This window comes from Thalassophryne amazonica, chromosome 16 (genome assembly GCF_902500255.1).
Source record: "Thalassophryne amazonica chromosome 16, fThaAma1.1, whole genome shotgun sequence".
Classification (NCBI taxonomy): domain Eukaryota; kingdom Metazoa; phylum Chordata; class Actinopteri; order Batrachoidiformes; family Batrachoididae; genus Thalassophryne; species Thalassophryne amazonica.
In genome coordinates, this window is record NC_047118.1 from 42668009 (window position 1) to 42684114 (window position 16106).

At 42.5% G+C, this 16106-nt stretch overlaps 1 protein-coding gene across 1 annotated transcript in view; it reads left to right on the forward strand.

Moving 5' to 3' along the window:
* The window catches only part of myo15aa (myosin XVAa), a 179581-nt gene that overhangs the window by 26407 nt on the left and 137068 nt on the right, over window positions 1-16106 (forward strand). Inside the window, exons 6-12 of the mRNA XM_034191347.1 lie at window positions 4381-4471; window positions 4575-4580; window positions 4950-5053; window positions 5154-5217; window positions 5318-5431; window positions 8360-8521; window positions 8635-8748. Coding sequence (XP_034047238.1) covers window positions 4381-4471; window positions 4575-4580; window positions 4950-5053; window positions 5154-5217; window positions 5318-5431; window positions 8360-8521; window positions 8635-8748 — 655 coding nt within the window. The remainder of the gene's footprint in view (window positions 1-4380; window positions 4472-4574; window positions 4581-4949; window positions 5054-5153; window positions 5218-5317; window positions 5432-8359; window positions 8522-8634; window positions 8749-16106) is intronic.

The following is a 16106-nucleotide window of genomic DNA, read 5'->3' on the forward strand; positions in this document are numbered from 1 at the left end:
GAGCATCCTTAAAGGGGTCCTTAAAGCTGTAGTAACAGACCTTATTCTCTGTGAAGCCCGTAAAATTTTCACCGAAAGCCAGATAAATTTTTCGAATGGTTTCCAGGTGCCAGTCTCTAACAGCTTCTGAAAAAATTCTGATGGAAAAAAGTCCTTTTCATTCCGCCATTTCCATACAATGAAAATCCGACGAGGGGGCGGGACCACTCCTTCCCAAGGCGTGCTCACAGGCGAATGACGTCACCGACAGGCGTGGAAAAACTCACGCATGCGCACGAGGGTTCAAGCATGTCTGACATAAAAACATATGAATGAAATCCATATAGTTTTTGAAAAAAAATTAAAAGGACCGTTACTTTATTGACAGACCTCGTACACCTCTGATAGCTGGGTCCAGGAAGTCACTGAAAGCCTGGATCTTATCTAATCTTGATCCAGGACAATCGCAAACCTAGATACTCGTATTGCTCACTCAGCTTCTCAAATGCTGTAATCAGAGTCTCCAGTGCTTCTGCAGAGATCATAGCACTGTCCATGAATTCAAGTTTTATAAACCTTTCCTCAACAAGAAAGGACCTAAGCTGCTGGTTTCCATAACCTTACCCAATACCCGCTTCATCCAAGCACTGAACAGTGTAGAGCTAGAATACATCCCTGACAAACGCCAGTTTTCACTGGGACTGATTCCAATGTAACAAATACTTATTGGGAAACGCTAAAGTAATCCATCAAGCATCTAGAGGTGCACTTGTTCAATCCCATAGCTTCCTCGATGACAAAATAAAAGAGAGTTATACAAAAAAAAATTCCTGAATCTATTTTTGGTTGAAAATTATATCCTGACTAATTGGTACTAAAAATAACTGAAGGTGAGCCTTCATGTCATTATTAGCTTCCGAAGTCCCCCCAATCCAGTTTCACCCAATCCAGTTTCACCCTGATGTACAGTAGTGTTAAGAATAATAGTAGTGCTATGTGACTAAAAAGATTAATCCAGGTTTTGAGTATATTTCTTATTGTTACATGGGAAACAAGTTACCAGTAGATTCAGTAGATTCTCACAAATCCAACAAGACCAAGCATTCATAATATGCACACTCTTAAGGCTATGAAATTTGGCTATTAGTAAAAAAAAAAAAAAAAAAGTAGAAAAGGGGGTGTTCACAATAATAGTAGTGTGGCATTCAGTCAGTGAGTTTGTCAATTTTGTGGAACAAACAGGTGTGAATCAGGTGTCCCCTATTTAAGGATGAAGCCAGCACCTGTTGAACATGCTTTTCTCTTTGAAAGCCTGAGGGAAATGGGACGTTCAAGACATTGTTCAGAAGAACAGCGTAGTTTGATTAAAAAGTTGATTGGAGAGGGAAAAACCTATATGCAAGTACAAACAATTATAGGCTGAATGATCTCCAATGCTTTAAGATGGACAAATAAAAAAACAAAACAGAGACGTGTGGAAGAAAATGGAAAACAACCATCAAAATGGATAGAAGAATAACCAGAATGGCAAAGGCTCACCCACTGATCAGCTCCAGGATGATCAAAGACGGTCTGGAGTTACCTGTAAGTGCTGTGACAGTTAGAAGACGCCTGTGTGAAGCTAATTTATTTGCAAGAATCCCCCGCAAAGTCTCTCTGTTAAATAAAAGACGTGCAGAAGAGGTTACAATTTGCCAAAGAACACATCAACTGGCCTAAAGAGAAATGGAGGAATATTTTGTGGACTGATGAGAGTAAAATTGTTCTTTTTGGGTCCAAGGGCTGCAGACAGTTTGTGAGACAACCCCCAAACTCTGAATTCAAGCCACAATTCACAGTGAAGACAGTGAAGCATGGTGGTGCAAGCATCATGATATGGGCATGTTTCTCCTACTATCGTGTTGGGCCTATATATCGCATACCAGGTATCATGGATCAGTTTGGATATGTCAAAATACTTGAAGAGGTCATGTTGCCTTATGCTGAAGAGGACATGCCCTTGAAATGGGTGTTTCAACAAGACAATGACCCCAAGCACACTAGTAAACCAACAAAATCTTGGTTCCAGACAACAAAATTAATGCCTCGCAGATGTGAAGAAATCATGACAAACTGTGGTTATACAACAAAATACTAGTTTAGTGATTCACAGGATTGCTAAAAAAGCAGTTTGAACATAACAGTTTTGAGTTTGTAGCGTCAACAGCAGATGCTACTACTATTGTGAACACCCCCTTTTCTACTTTTTTTTTTTACTAATAGCCCAATTTCATAGCCTTAAGAGTGTGCATATCATGAACGCTTGGTCTTGTTGGATTTGTGAGAATCCACTGAATCTACTGGTACCTTGTTTCCCATGTAACAATAAGAAATATACTCAAAACCTGGATTAATCTTTTTAGTCACATAGCACTACTGTTATTCTGAACACTACTGTAGGTCAACATCCATGATGCTTTTTGGGCAGCTACATTTCCATCTCCAGTTAAATTGCTGTTTGCAAATTCATGAGTGTTCGTCTGTGGTTTACTGGCAAGAACACTTAACCAGATCCATCACTACAGTCATGCACGTGTGACAGACACTTTGCTCCATGTCAAAACTGATCCAGTGCATGAGCCCGCACACACACAATAGACATCATATGCAACACACACTCAGATGTGGAATTGCAATATACCACAATAAACGACATGACGTGTGTTAGTAGAAATGTTCAGCAGCCAATTTTATGAAATCCACAGGTGAATTCTGAAGGAGACACCTGTAAGGAAAGCCCAGCCAGGTCTGGGCCATAAGTAGATCATGTGTCAGACGTGTGTGTGTGTGTGTGTGTGTGTGTGTGTGTGTGTGTGTGTGTGTGTGTGTGTGTGTGTGTGTGTGTGTGTGTGTTAACTGAGGTTTGGTGTACAATAACCAGTAATGGTCTGGTTTTTAGCTAACAGGTTAGGGAGTTGAAACCCTATGCTGTGATACTGTCAAGGTTCCACTGTCCCCAAAATACCCAAACACCTCCCCTTGTTATACAAGCTTACAAAATGGTGGTATTTAATGTTAATTGGCCTGCAGTGGTAAGTGGTGAGAGCTTCACTGCACGCTACGTGTACGTTCCCTGTGATTAGCAGCAAAGGATTAAAGGACCCAATCAATCATGACTTGTTGCTAATTGCAGGGTCTTGGTGGCCACAACTGTTGCTTGTAATATCACACACGTGTGACATCAAGATCAGCTGTTCTAAGGAACATTTATATTCTCTCATGATCACTTAATCAGACTCTCCCAGGTTTAAAGAATCACATAATGGATGCTTTATTTGTGTGTTGTGGTGTTAATATGCAGATAATGTTCACTTTAGTCACTATGTAGGGAGTAAGAAACATTAGGGGAATCCCAGTGATGCCGTAGGGAGTCTTCAAGAACAAAAACAAACATGGCTGCTCCTGGTGCTTAATCATATCCATTTTACGGTGCAAAACTGCAACTAGTGGGGAGGTGGTGGCCTGGAGGTTGGAGAGGCAGTGGCTTTGAGGTTGGAGAGGCATTGGCTTTGAGGATGGAGAGGCGGTGGCCTCAAGGTTGGAGAGACGGTGACCTCAAGGTTGGAGAGGCAGTGGCCTGGAGGTTGGAGAGGCGGTGGCCAGGAGGTTGGAGAGTCAGTGGTCTGGAGGTTGGAGAGATGGTGACCTCGATGTTGGAGAGGCAGTGGCCTGGAGGTTGGAGAGATGGTGGCTTTGAGGTTGGAGAGATGGTGGCTTTGAGGTTGGAGAGATGGTGGCTTTGAGGTTGGAGAGATGGTGGCTTTGAGGTTGGAGAGATGGTGGCTTTGAGGTTGGAGAGGCGGTGGCCAGGAGGTTGGAGAGGCAGTGGCCTGGAGGTTGGAGAGACGGTGACCTCGATGTTGTAGAGGCAGTGGCCTGGAGGTTGGAGAGGCGGTGGCCTCAAGGTTGGAGAGGCAGCGGCCTGGAGGTTGGAGAGGCAGTGGCCTGGAGGTTGGAGAGGTGGTGGCTTTGAGGATGGAGAGGCGGTAGCCTCAAGGATGGAGAGGTGGTGGCCTCAAGGTTGGAGAGGCGGTGGCCTGGAGGTTGGAGAAGCGGTGGCCTGGAGGTTGGAGAGGCGGTGGCCTGGAGGTTGGAGAGGTGGTGGCTTTGAGGTTGGAGAGGCGACGGCTTTGAGGTTGGAGAGGTGGTGGCCTCGAGGTTGGAGAGTTGGGCTTGTAACTAGAAGATCTTTGGTTCGAATCCTGGTTCAAGAGGAAACTCACTTATTGAGTTGTTGAGTGTGGTTTTCAATCACCAAGTTGCCCCATGAGAATTATTATGAAGCTTGGACATGCAAAGTGTAACTTTAATGCATCATATGCAGAGTGCCAAGTATCCTCTGAGTTTGTTATTCTGTTTCAGTGGGGAAAGCGGCTCTGGAAAAACAGAAGCCACCAAACTTGTCCTTCGCTACTTAGCAGCAATACATCACAAAAGCAATCTCACACAACAGGTACACATTTGCACACATATGTGTACATGTCTGGAGACGTCATGATTACTAACGCCTTCTTGTTCCTGTGTTTTTTGTATCTGTTTGCTCCTCCTGGATGCAGATTGAGGTAGTGGGTCTTCATGCTGTATTTGTGCTTTACATGTCACACTGACTATAAGAGCAGCATGTTGCTGTATTTTGCTGTGTTATGTAACAGTATTTATTGCAGATCTTTGTTGTGAATTTTTCTTTCTTTATTTGCTTAGAAATTTTTAAAAATCATGAATGAAAAATTTTCATTTGTGTGTCAAACTTTGGATGGCCCACTTTAATTTTCATGAAAAAAAAAATCTTATTTATTTTTTTTAAGTAATGTTATAAAGCCATAAGCACTCAGTGAAATCACATCACAACTATTTACACAGGCTTAAAAGTCGAAGAATTTTATTTGAAATAACCCCAGGATGGCTCACACATTACTAATGTTGACCTGTAGATACTTGAGGCAACTCCTCTCTTGGAATCTTTTGGAAATGCCAAAACTGTACGCAATGACAATTCCAGTCGCTTTGGGAAATACATTGAGGTCTTTCTAGAAGAGTGAGTATGAACCAAAAATACATATTTGAGTCTTTATCTATTCTTTAGTTAAATATTCTCTGTTTTTGTGGTTTTCTTTTGTTGGTTTCTGTCTCTGTAGTGGTGTGATCAGTGGTGCCATAACCTCTCAGTACCTTTTGGAAAAGTCCCGTATTGTCTTCCAGGTGACATTCGTTTTTGTATTGTGTCACGATGACAGTAATAGAGGTTATACTGTGGTTTAAGTCTACAAACGATACACTGATAAATGTGTTTCTTCTTCAGGCCAAAGATGAGAGGAATTATCACATCTTTTATGAGATGTTGGCAGGCCTGCCCTTACAACAGAAACAGGTTTTTTATTTGCAAGGGGCTGAGACTTACTATTACCTCAACCAGGTGGGTGTCACACAGCCAACACACAATGGGACTCGTGCATGAACATTTTTGTATTCTTATCTTCAATTTCTCTTCCTTTTTTGATACATTTGTTTGAGTGTGCCACACACTTCACATAACTACACAAATCACCTGTTTAAACATGGCAAATGCCACCTGTGAGTAAACCAGCCATGAGTATTGCCCCAATAATAAAATTTAAAGCTGTGCGCCCTGCTTCATATGTCAAAGGTGGTCATTCAAAGAAGTTACATTGAAAATCTTCATTCAGTATCTTCAAATTCATCTCCTTTTTTAAAAATTTCAAAGATTGATTATTTATCCTGGATCAAAAAAGGTGTGTCTGTAATTTTTTTTACCACCACAATCAGTGAAATTACAAACCTGCTAAAGACAGCAAATCAGGGAAAAATACCAAGTGGTGTTCATGGGCTGATACCACAAGTTTACTCCATAATTGAAGTAAAGGAAGAAAAATTTGACATGAAAAAAAAAAAAACAACAAACAATTAATAATAATAATTTCAAAAAATAACGCCACAGCAAGGAGATTGAGGACTGCCACAGGAGGGTAGTGTTGTGATGCTCGACTTTTACCATAAGATGTCTTATAGTACACCAGCCAAACATGGGAAACTAGTCTAGAATATATGTATATACTTTTTGTGGCATTATCTTGTTAATCCTCAGAATCTGTGCTGGATCATTCAATCATCCTAAAACAAAGATTATGTGGGTGGATGCTAATGTCAATTTTTGCTATTAAGGTCATTTTCAATGCCTTAAAGGTCAAAGGTCAAAACCCCCAAATTTTTAATTTTACTATGCATTTTTGCAGGCTAAAATTGATACTTACCTTCACACACACACAAAAAAACACTTAAAAACAAACAGATTATGAATGTGTTAAATCAAAATTCTGTTAAGTTTGGAGTCTTAGACTCTGTAGGAGGCCTATTTATGCTGCCACCTAGTCTGATCTTGTCATGTGATGACATGTATGTTCTTGGTATTGCAGGGTTTTTTTTGCAGCTGCTTCCAAAACCCCAAAAATGCAACTAATATTTTGCAATTGTTGTTTTTTTTTTCCATTTAAAAGTTATGTAGACCTGTTGCTTGCATATGCTAGCTGTATAAACAACATGAAGCTTGCCTATGTGTGTTATGATCAGTGAAAGTATAACCATGTATTAATTTTATTTCTTTGTAGGCATGTAAAAGTACTCTACAGAGTAGGTATTTATAGTAATAGCAATGGATCCTGTAACAATTGTAAAGCGCAAGAGAGACATTTAAAATTAGACTGATTCATATCGAAGCATTTTAAGGTACATGTGATTTCTTGTTAAAGTAAGAATGATTAAGAACAGAAATGAAATGTGCACATTTTAGAGTTTACATTTATATGTACAGTTAACAGTTTAGGTAACATTATGAAAGGTTATGTTAATCTTAGGTCCTGTTATAATGTTTCCTGGTGGTTTTTGTATAAAATATGACCTTTCACTATTTTGACCATTTTTATCTATTTTGACCTTGAACTTCAAAATTGAGACTAGCATTCACCCACATTATTTTCTTCACTGTATTATTAATTGATCTGGCATGGATGCTTAGCATTAACATTCAAATGGCATCAAATTTTTTAATACATGTTGGCTGTTGCACTATTAAGGCCCATTTTTGTTGCAGGCCCTGGCTTTGGCCTTAGACGCTGTGGCCTTGAGGGTTCAAAAACTTTGTAATTTAAAAAAAATTTAAGATATTTTCAAAGCTATGAAATTTTGATATTTTAAAATATAATTTAGGTGCCTTAACAACCTGTACAATACAGAACACTACTTTTACTGGGAACAGCTGCTGATGATGAAGTCTCTTTCCTAATATACCAAGTTTTGAATATAATAGTCAATGTTATTTGTCTCTGTATTGTGTGAATTATCCACTTTTATTTATGTTTTTTCTTTATTTATGCCTTGGCCTGGACTTTTCAAGCCTTGGCCTTCAGGAGTCCAAGCCTTGGTCCCAAGCCTTGGCCTTGAGTGTTTGGGCCTTGATCACAATGCTGCAGAGGGGATCCAGAGTACACCTCATCACAGAGATGGATGAAAGAATCTGTGCTATAAGAGATTTTGCAGTTGCACGTGTTCATGCTGGTTTTGTATTATTAAATACTATAGCATGAATGGGAACTGCGGTAGCCAAGCAGTTGGTTTGCTTGCTTTGAAATCTGAAGGTTCCTGGTTCAAGACCACTTTTTCCCATTCTCCATGTAACAAAGTTGTGTCAGGAAGGGCATCCAGTGTAAAACCTGTGCCAAATCAACATGTCGATCCGACATGGATCTGCTGTGGTTACCTCAAGTTAGGGGAGAAGCCAAAAGATCTTAATTTTATACTTCAGCATCAACGTCCAATTTAAATTGGCTATTGAAAGGACATCATTAGGCATTTTGAATAAATTGAAAACTACAATTTAAATAATATTTTTAAAAAGGATAACATCAACGTAATTATTAAGTATAATTTTGAAGGATTTTTAAACTAAAGCTGCCTCCAAATAATAAGCTGTACAATAAGATACTGGAAAAACTCCCACAGAAAAAAAAACCCTCAGTGTCTGTTGAAATTGATGAATGCAGCAAGATCTCTTAAATCACTAGTGCACTCCACTTTCAAATGAATGAGTTCATAAGACACAAATCAAAAACATTATTAAATTAACATTTTCATGTTACATTTGAATTTTACAATTTCCCTGAAATTATAAACAGCTCCTCACTTTCATGGACATTGCAATATTTTAATTTTAGATCACATACAGTTGGATAATTCTGCTGGTGTTTTTCTGCTAACAGATGCACTCCCAATGTGAAATGAACCACATCATTGCTATTGATTTTTATATTTTAACATCTCTTCTGCACAGGGTGGGGATTGTGTGATAGGAGGAAAAAATGATGCAGATGACTTCCGGCGTCTGAGGGCTGCCATGGAAATCCTCCACTTCACCCCCGAGGATCAGTCGGGTGTTTTTAGAATTCTTTCTTCCATACTCCACCTGGGCAATGTGTACTTTCAGAGATACGAGGTAAAACGACCAAACAGATTCTTCTTTAATGTTTTCAGCTTATGTCATTTTAATGCTGTCTGTTTGATAAGAAAATTCTTCTTTTCTTTCTTTTCCTCTGTGTTGCACGGCAGGCTGATGGCCAGGAGGTGGCGTCAGTGGTAAGTGCTCAGGAGATCAGGGTAGTTGCAGAGCTGCTACAGATCTCCCCAGAGGGACTACAGAAAGCTGTCACCTTCAAAGTCACGGTCAGTATCACACTATGGAGCTGCTTAACAGTGGTTCACTGCTTTTAATATCAACATTTCTTGAGTTGCCATCTGTCACCTGAGCGAGATTTCAGGTCATTTTCAGGAGAATTTAAAAATGTTTCCAACATGTGGTGTTCTGATAACAGGTCTGCCATGTGTTTGCAATGAAGCCTACACATCTGTCAGAACCTGTCAAAGGGCCAACAATTTATTCACCAAGTGAAATTTGTGTGCAATAAGTGACCATATTTAGGTTTCAGCTGATTTTTTTTTTTTTTTTTTAACAAAAGGCTGAGTTTGTATTTGATTTAATTTTTCCATTTTATGAAACATTGATTGACACAAGCCAGTTCTTGTAATTTGGATATCCCTGAGCACATAATAATAATAATGAATACGGATAGACCGATAATCAGGTGGTCAGATAATCTGCATTGCTGATAATCCCTCTGGGTACTCTGTAGGGATAGACTGATAATCGGCTGGGCCAGTAATCGGCATTGGCCAATAATCCCTCTGGTTGCTCTGTAGGGATAGACTGATAATCGGCTAGACCAATAATCAGCTGGCCCGATAATTGGCATGGCCGATACTCAGCCAATATCGGCCGTGCCGATTATCGGTCTGCCCCTAATAATGAATAATAATTTCCTTTATTTGTAATTGTACATACATATAAAGAAATTTGTCCTCTATATTCCTATTTACAGTTAGATACAATCCAACCACTAGGAGCAGTGGGCAGCCACCATAGGGCCACAGCCACAACACATCAAATTTTATTCAATTTCAAAATGAAATAGTCAGCCAGAAGGAAAATTTAGACATGTAAAAATGCTATTTGGTGAATTAAAAAAAAAAAAAATCAAGAAGTGTATTCTTTTTTAATGGGGATGGGGGGCAGCTTATCAGAGTTCATTTTGATCTTAACTCAAAGTATTATTATAACATTCTCTGTGTTAAACCTTGTATGTCGTGTCTCAGAACATATCAGTGTCAATTCAACTTTTGACTCTCTCCAAGAGTAATGTAACTCTTAGAAAGTGTTATTTTAAACTCAGGAGTTGAATGAGAATTGAAAAAGAATCATTGTTACACATGCTGCTCAAACCAAACTTGAGATCTTTGTCTGTAGTTTACCTACAAATAACTCTCAAATAAGTTCATTTTTAAAACAACCTGGACAGTGTTAAAATTACTTTCTGTGGTGTTGTAAATGCATTTTCACTTGTCATAAAGCAATACTCTGAAGTGCTAAACTCTGTTTACACTGTTGAAAGTGTAACTAAGAATGGGTGAGTGATATAATCTCAGGAATTATCAAACTATAATTTGAGAAACCTGTTTGTTTGTTTGTTTCACTACTCCACTGCTGTCCATTGACTGATTTCCACCAAAGTTTATATGTGGATGACAGTCATCCCCAGAATTTCCTTTAAAGGACTTGATTCATCAAAGGTCAAGATAATTTAGGTCAAAGGTCAAAATTGTGATTTTTATTTGTTTATTTTTTTAATCCAGTGTTAACAGAAAATGGCACACATATATACATATGCATTCTGGAATTGCTCAAGTGACATAAAATCTACCAGAATTTACTGGGGTCAAAGGTCAAAATTTTAAGAGGTTAAAAAGTCGCCTTCTGTATCTAATTTTATTTGCCCTATTGAGATATCCCATAATCCCTTGTGCACCAGAGTTGCTGCAGTCTAAACAACATAGAGAATCCACATGACGACAATTGCAAATGAACATTATCTTATCAAAATGTAAATTTTTTGCTTTTCATCACGTTAATAAGAGGCTGCATGCATGAGACTCTGAAAACTTGTTAAAACTAATATTCCAAATAATCTGTGTCTGCTACGTTTAATCTGCGTGGAATTTAATAAACGCAAACTGAATTTCAGACATCTCATATATATTACTCTGGAACAAAGAGGACAAACAGTGTTGTAAAGGACAATAAACAGGACATTAAAGAGCAAACTTCACTTTCCCCCAGAACGACATGAACAGGAAGCAATCACAGCTCATAGAAACTCCTACTGAAAATAACGGAGAGACAACCTGAGCTTCTTGCATGTTTACATAAAACAAACACAATAACAACATCTATAAACCCAGATAATATATTCACAAGAGTTTTAGGCAGAATATTCAAAGAGTTTAATGTTGCGACGTTAATGCTGTTGTCCATGTGCAGTGGAGTGGATTTGAAACCTCAATAGGGCGAATCGGGGCGAATGGCATGATCTTGCAGACGTTAGCGTGGTGACGTCACATGCTGCTAGCTATAGGTGGGAACTCGGTTTTGTCTGTGTGTAAATATAACCTCTTTGTCATATATTATGTAAAAGCTAGGGAGAAATAAACACTTCTAAAACTGAAACCGCTGTTTTAATTTTTTTTTTTAAATTTATTTTCATTTGTATAGTGCCAAATCACAACAGAGTTGCCTCAAAGAGCTTCACACAGATAAGGTCTAACCTTACCAACCCCCAGAGCAACAGTGGTAAGGAAAAACTCCCTCTGAGGAAGAAACCTCAAGCAGACCAGACTCAAAGGGGTGACCCTCTGCTTGGGCCATACTACAAACATAAATTACAGAACAATTCACAGAACAATTCACGGATGAATACGAGGTCTATTAGATAAAAAACCAACACTTTTATTTTTTTTAACTATATGGATTTGAATGACATGCGATTACACCAATCATGCTTGAACCCTCGTGCGCATGTGTGAGTTTTTTCACGCGTGTCGGTGACGTCATTTCCCTGTGGGCAGGCCTTGAGTGAGATGTGGTCCAGCCCTCTCGGCTGAATTCCTTTGTTTCACACGCTGCTCGAGACGGCGCGCGTTGCTTTATCAAAATTTTTTCTGGACCTGTGAGGAATATCCGAGCGGACACTATTCGAGAAATTAAGCTGGTTTTCGGTGAAAAGTTTAACGGCTGATGAGAGATTATGGGGTGTTTCTGTCGGTGTAAGGACTTCCCATGGAGCGCGACGTCGCGCAGCGCTTCCAGGCACCGTCGTCGGCCTGTTTCGAGCTGAAAACATCCTAATTTAAGGCTTAATTCACCCAGGACGTCGTGAGAGAACAGAGAAGATTCAGAAGAGGCCGGCATGAGGACTTTATGCGGACATTCCACTGTTTAAGGACATTTTTTAATGAAAGACGTGCGCGCAAATTTGCCGAGTCATTTCCGTGACGACTTGGCGAATCTGTGTGCGCCGCGACAGGAAAAACACCTCCGTGTTGAAAACCATTTGTAAAATTCAGGCGGCTTTTGATGGCTTTCAACAAGTGAGTAACTGAGAAATTGTTTAACAGCTTGGGCATGTTCCAACTTGTCCGTTAAGGTTTCCAACGAAGGCGTTTTTCCTGTCGCGACCCCCCGCGGTCAGGTCCGGCCCAACATGCGACTCTGCCCGCACGTTCTTTCATTACAAAATGTCCATTAACAATGGAATGTCCGAATAAACTCCTCATGCCGACTTCTTCTGAAAGTTCTCTGTTCTCTGATGACTTCCTGGGTCAACAGAGCCTGAAATGTGGAAGTTTTCAACTTGAAACGGCGAGACGCTGCCGCCTCGAAGTGTAGATCGCCGTCAGGCGCCGTGGGCCGTCCTTACGGCGACACTACCAGACCAAAATCTCTCATCAGCCGTTAAAATTTTTACCGAAAACCACCTGAATTTATCGAATGGTGTCCACTCAGTTGTGCCTTACAGTTTTGAAAAAATTTTTATCAAACAAAGCAGCAGTCTCTGAGCCATTCCTAAACAATGAAAAAATCGACTAGAGGGTGGACGACTCCTCACTCAAAGACTGCCCACAGGCGAATGACGTAACCGACAGGCGTGAAAAAACTCTCGCATGCCCACGAGGGTTCAAGCATGTCTGATGTAATCACACGTGATTCAAATCCATATGGTTTTTGAAAAAAATAATAAGGTTGGATACTTTTCTAATAGACCTCGTATACAAGAAATGCAATTGGCGCACAGGACAGGAGGATCGCCAACACGAACACAACTCCCATCTCTGAATGGAGCTGCACCTTAAACAGAGAGAAAAAACAGAATCAGGCATCAGAAAGACAAGAAATACTGTATAATTTGTCAGCATTAAACAACAAGAAAAACAGAGAAATACTAAGGTGATCGCCGGTCACTAGCCCTAAACTTCACTAAAAGACCCAGGATTTAGGTAAAGTTGAGGCCGCGGCCCGCTCCAATTACTAATAAAATGAATTAAAAGAGTAAAAAGTAAAACAAAACTGTACCAGTATGCTAGCCATGTGAAAGGGAAAATAAGTGTTGTGTGGGCCGCCCGAAGAGGAGGTACTGCTGGCCCAACACCAGAGGGCGCCCTGCCTGATGTCGGGCTTCAGGCACCAGAGGGCGCAGTCGCCTCGCAGGAGCACCAGGAGCCTGGAGCTGACAGCTGTCAGTCATCAGCTCATCACCACATCACCACCATAAAAGCCTGGGAGAATCATCAGAACCCTGCCGAGTTATCAGCTTACCTGACAGGTAAACTTTCTCACCCGTTCGTGCCATACGCACACATTTTTGCAGCAGAGCTTTTTGCAGTCGTAACCTTTTTGTACACTTGCAGCTTGTAGCCGATTTTGTGGAAGTCGGAAGGAGTTGGTGTACCCCCTCCTCACTCCTGACTTGATTAAGTGTTACATAAGGCACTGCACGTACTCTGAGTTCCTGTGTTTGGAGGTGGAGGTTTTTCCCTCAGGAAGGAACTGTATTTTTGCTGACTGTTTGCTGGGTGTACACACACCCACCGTAACCTGTTTGTTTTTCCTGCCAGCAGTACCGGATCTGACAGCTGGAGGCAGTGGCCACCTGGGGACTCAGGAATTGGCGGTTCCGTTGCAGGTCTCCGTTGGCGGTGGAACCTTGTGGGTCTCGGCTCTTCTCTGGATAGGCGTCTCCTACCCTCGGGCCTGCCCACATGTCACCTTTTGTGGAACTTTGATTGACAGACTAGAAGCAGTATTTTGGCCTGTAGTGCACATTTGCAATATTAAATTGTATTTATTGGCATCTCTATTGTCCGTTCATTTACGCCCCCTGTGTGGGTCCGTGTCTTACACTTTCCCCAACAGGATAACTCGGCCAGCGTCATGGATTCCGAGGGGCACATACCATCTGTTGAACAATCAATGGAGATGCAAGGTGCACAGGCTCCAGCAGGAGGCAGGTTGGGTGAGTTGCAGCGAATATTAACCACCCTCACTGCTCGGCTGGATTTGGTGACCGAGCAGAACATACTACTCGATCGTAGGATGGAGGCTCTCACCGCTCAGCTGGAAGCGCACGCACAGGGCGCGGCTGCTGCTCCTCCTCCTGCGGACCTGTTGCTGAACAGAGACCCTCCAGTGGTCGTTCAACGAACCCCCCCCCCCCCCCCCCCGTCCCCTAAAGCATACATTAGTGCTTCGGAACCGTACGGAGGTTGTGGTGAGACGTGCACGGACTTCTTAATGCAGTGCTTGCTCGTCTTCGCACAACGTCCCGTCATGTACGCGTCAGTCTCCAGCCGGGTGGCTTATGTCGTTAATTTGCTTCGAGGTGAGGCACGCGCCTGGGCTACAGCGCTTTGGGAACAGAGTTCACGGCTTCTAACGACATACACTGGGTTTGTGAGGGAGTTCAGACAGGTGTTTGATCACCCGAATTGAGGCGACACTGCTTCAAACGCGCTGCTGTCAATTCGACAGGGGTGTCGGAGCGCTGCTGAGTATGCAGTCGACTTCTGCGTCGCGGCAGCGAGAGCCGGCTGGAATACGGTAGTGCTCCGCGCCGCCTTTGTAAATGGACTGTCTCCGGTCCTTAAGGAGCACCTGGTGGCTAAGAACGAGCCGCGGGAATTAGACGGGCTTATTGACCTCGTTATACGGTTAGACAACCGATTAGAGGAACGTCAACGGGAGTGAGGCGAGGGGCGTGGCCGGGCACGAGCCGTCCCTCTTCCTTCCAGGTCCGAAAAGGCGCCGCCTTCCCCACGCTCCAAAGCCAGAGCGCTCTGCGTGACGACAGCTCCCCCTGCTGACGTTGCTATGGCAACGAGCAGGGCCAAAATAAAGTCAGATAATAGACTAAGGAGACTGGTCCGTGGGGAGTGTTTCCACTGCAGCTCGAAGGAGCACACGCAGAAAAACTGCCCCAAACGGTCAAAACGTCAACACTCGCCCTTAGAGACTGGGCTAAGGGTAGGCCATAACACACACGCGGGGAGTGCACGTAAATCCGCACGAGTCCCAGTCATGATCCTCAGTGGGGATTTAACCCTTCATGCCCCAGCACTTATCGACACGGGGTCAGAAGGGAATCTGCTGGACAGCAGATGGGCTAAGGAAGTAGGGCTCCCTCTAGTGGGCCTTCCTTCACCAGTGAAGGTACGGGCACTAGATGGCACCCTTCTTCCATTAATCACACACCAGACACAGCCCTTAACACTGGTTGTGTCTGGGAATCACAGGGAGGAGATTGTGTTTTTTGTAACACCTTCTACCTCCAGGATTATTTTGGGCTATCCATGGATGAGTAAGCACAATCCCCGGATCGATTGGCCATCTGGGGTTGTGGCTCAATGGAGCGAAATCTGCCACCGGGAGTGTTTAAGATCCTCGGTCCCACCCGGTGCGACTGCTAAAGAGGAGGTTCGAGTCCCTCCCAATCTTACGGCGGTGCCGGCTGAGTACCACGATCTTGCTGACGTTTTCAGCAAAGATCTGGCACTCACGCTTCCCCTGCATCGACCGTATGATTGTGCCATTGATTTGATCCCGGGCTGTACAACCTCTCACGCCCCGAGCGTGAATCAATGGAGACCTACATCCGGGACTCTTTAGCTGCCGGGTTGATCCGGAACTCTTCCTCTCCGTTAGGTGCTGGTTTCTTTTTTGTGGGCAAGAAAGATGGCGGACTCCGTCCATGCATTGATTATAGAGGGCTGAACGAGATTACAGTTTGCAGCCGATACCCGTTGCCTCTCTTAGATTCAGTGTTCACGCCCCTGCATGGAGCCAAAATATTCACAAAACTCGATCTCCGTAATGCTTATCACCTGGTTCGGATCCGGAAGGGAGACGAATGGAAGACGGCATTTAACACCCCGTTAGGTCACTTTGAGTACCTGGTCATGCCGTTCGGCCTCACTAACACCCCCGTGACGTTCCAAGCATTAGTAAATGACGTCTTGCGGGACTTCCTGCATCGGTTTGTCTTTGTATACCTGGACGATATCCTCATCTTCTCCCTGGATCCTGAGACCCATGTAAAGCATGTACGTCAGGTCCTACAGCGGTTGTTGGAGAACCGGTT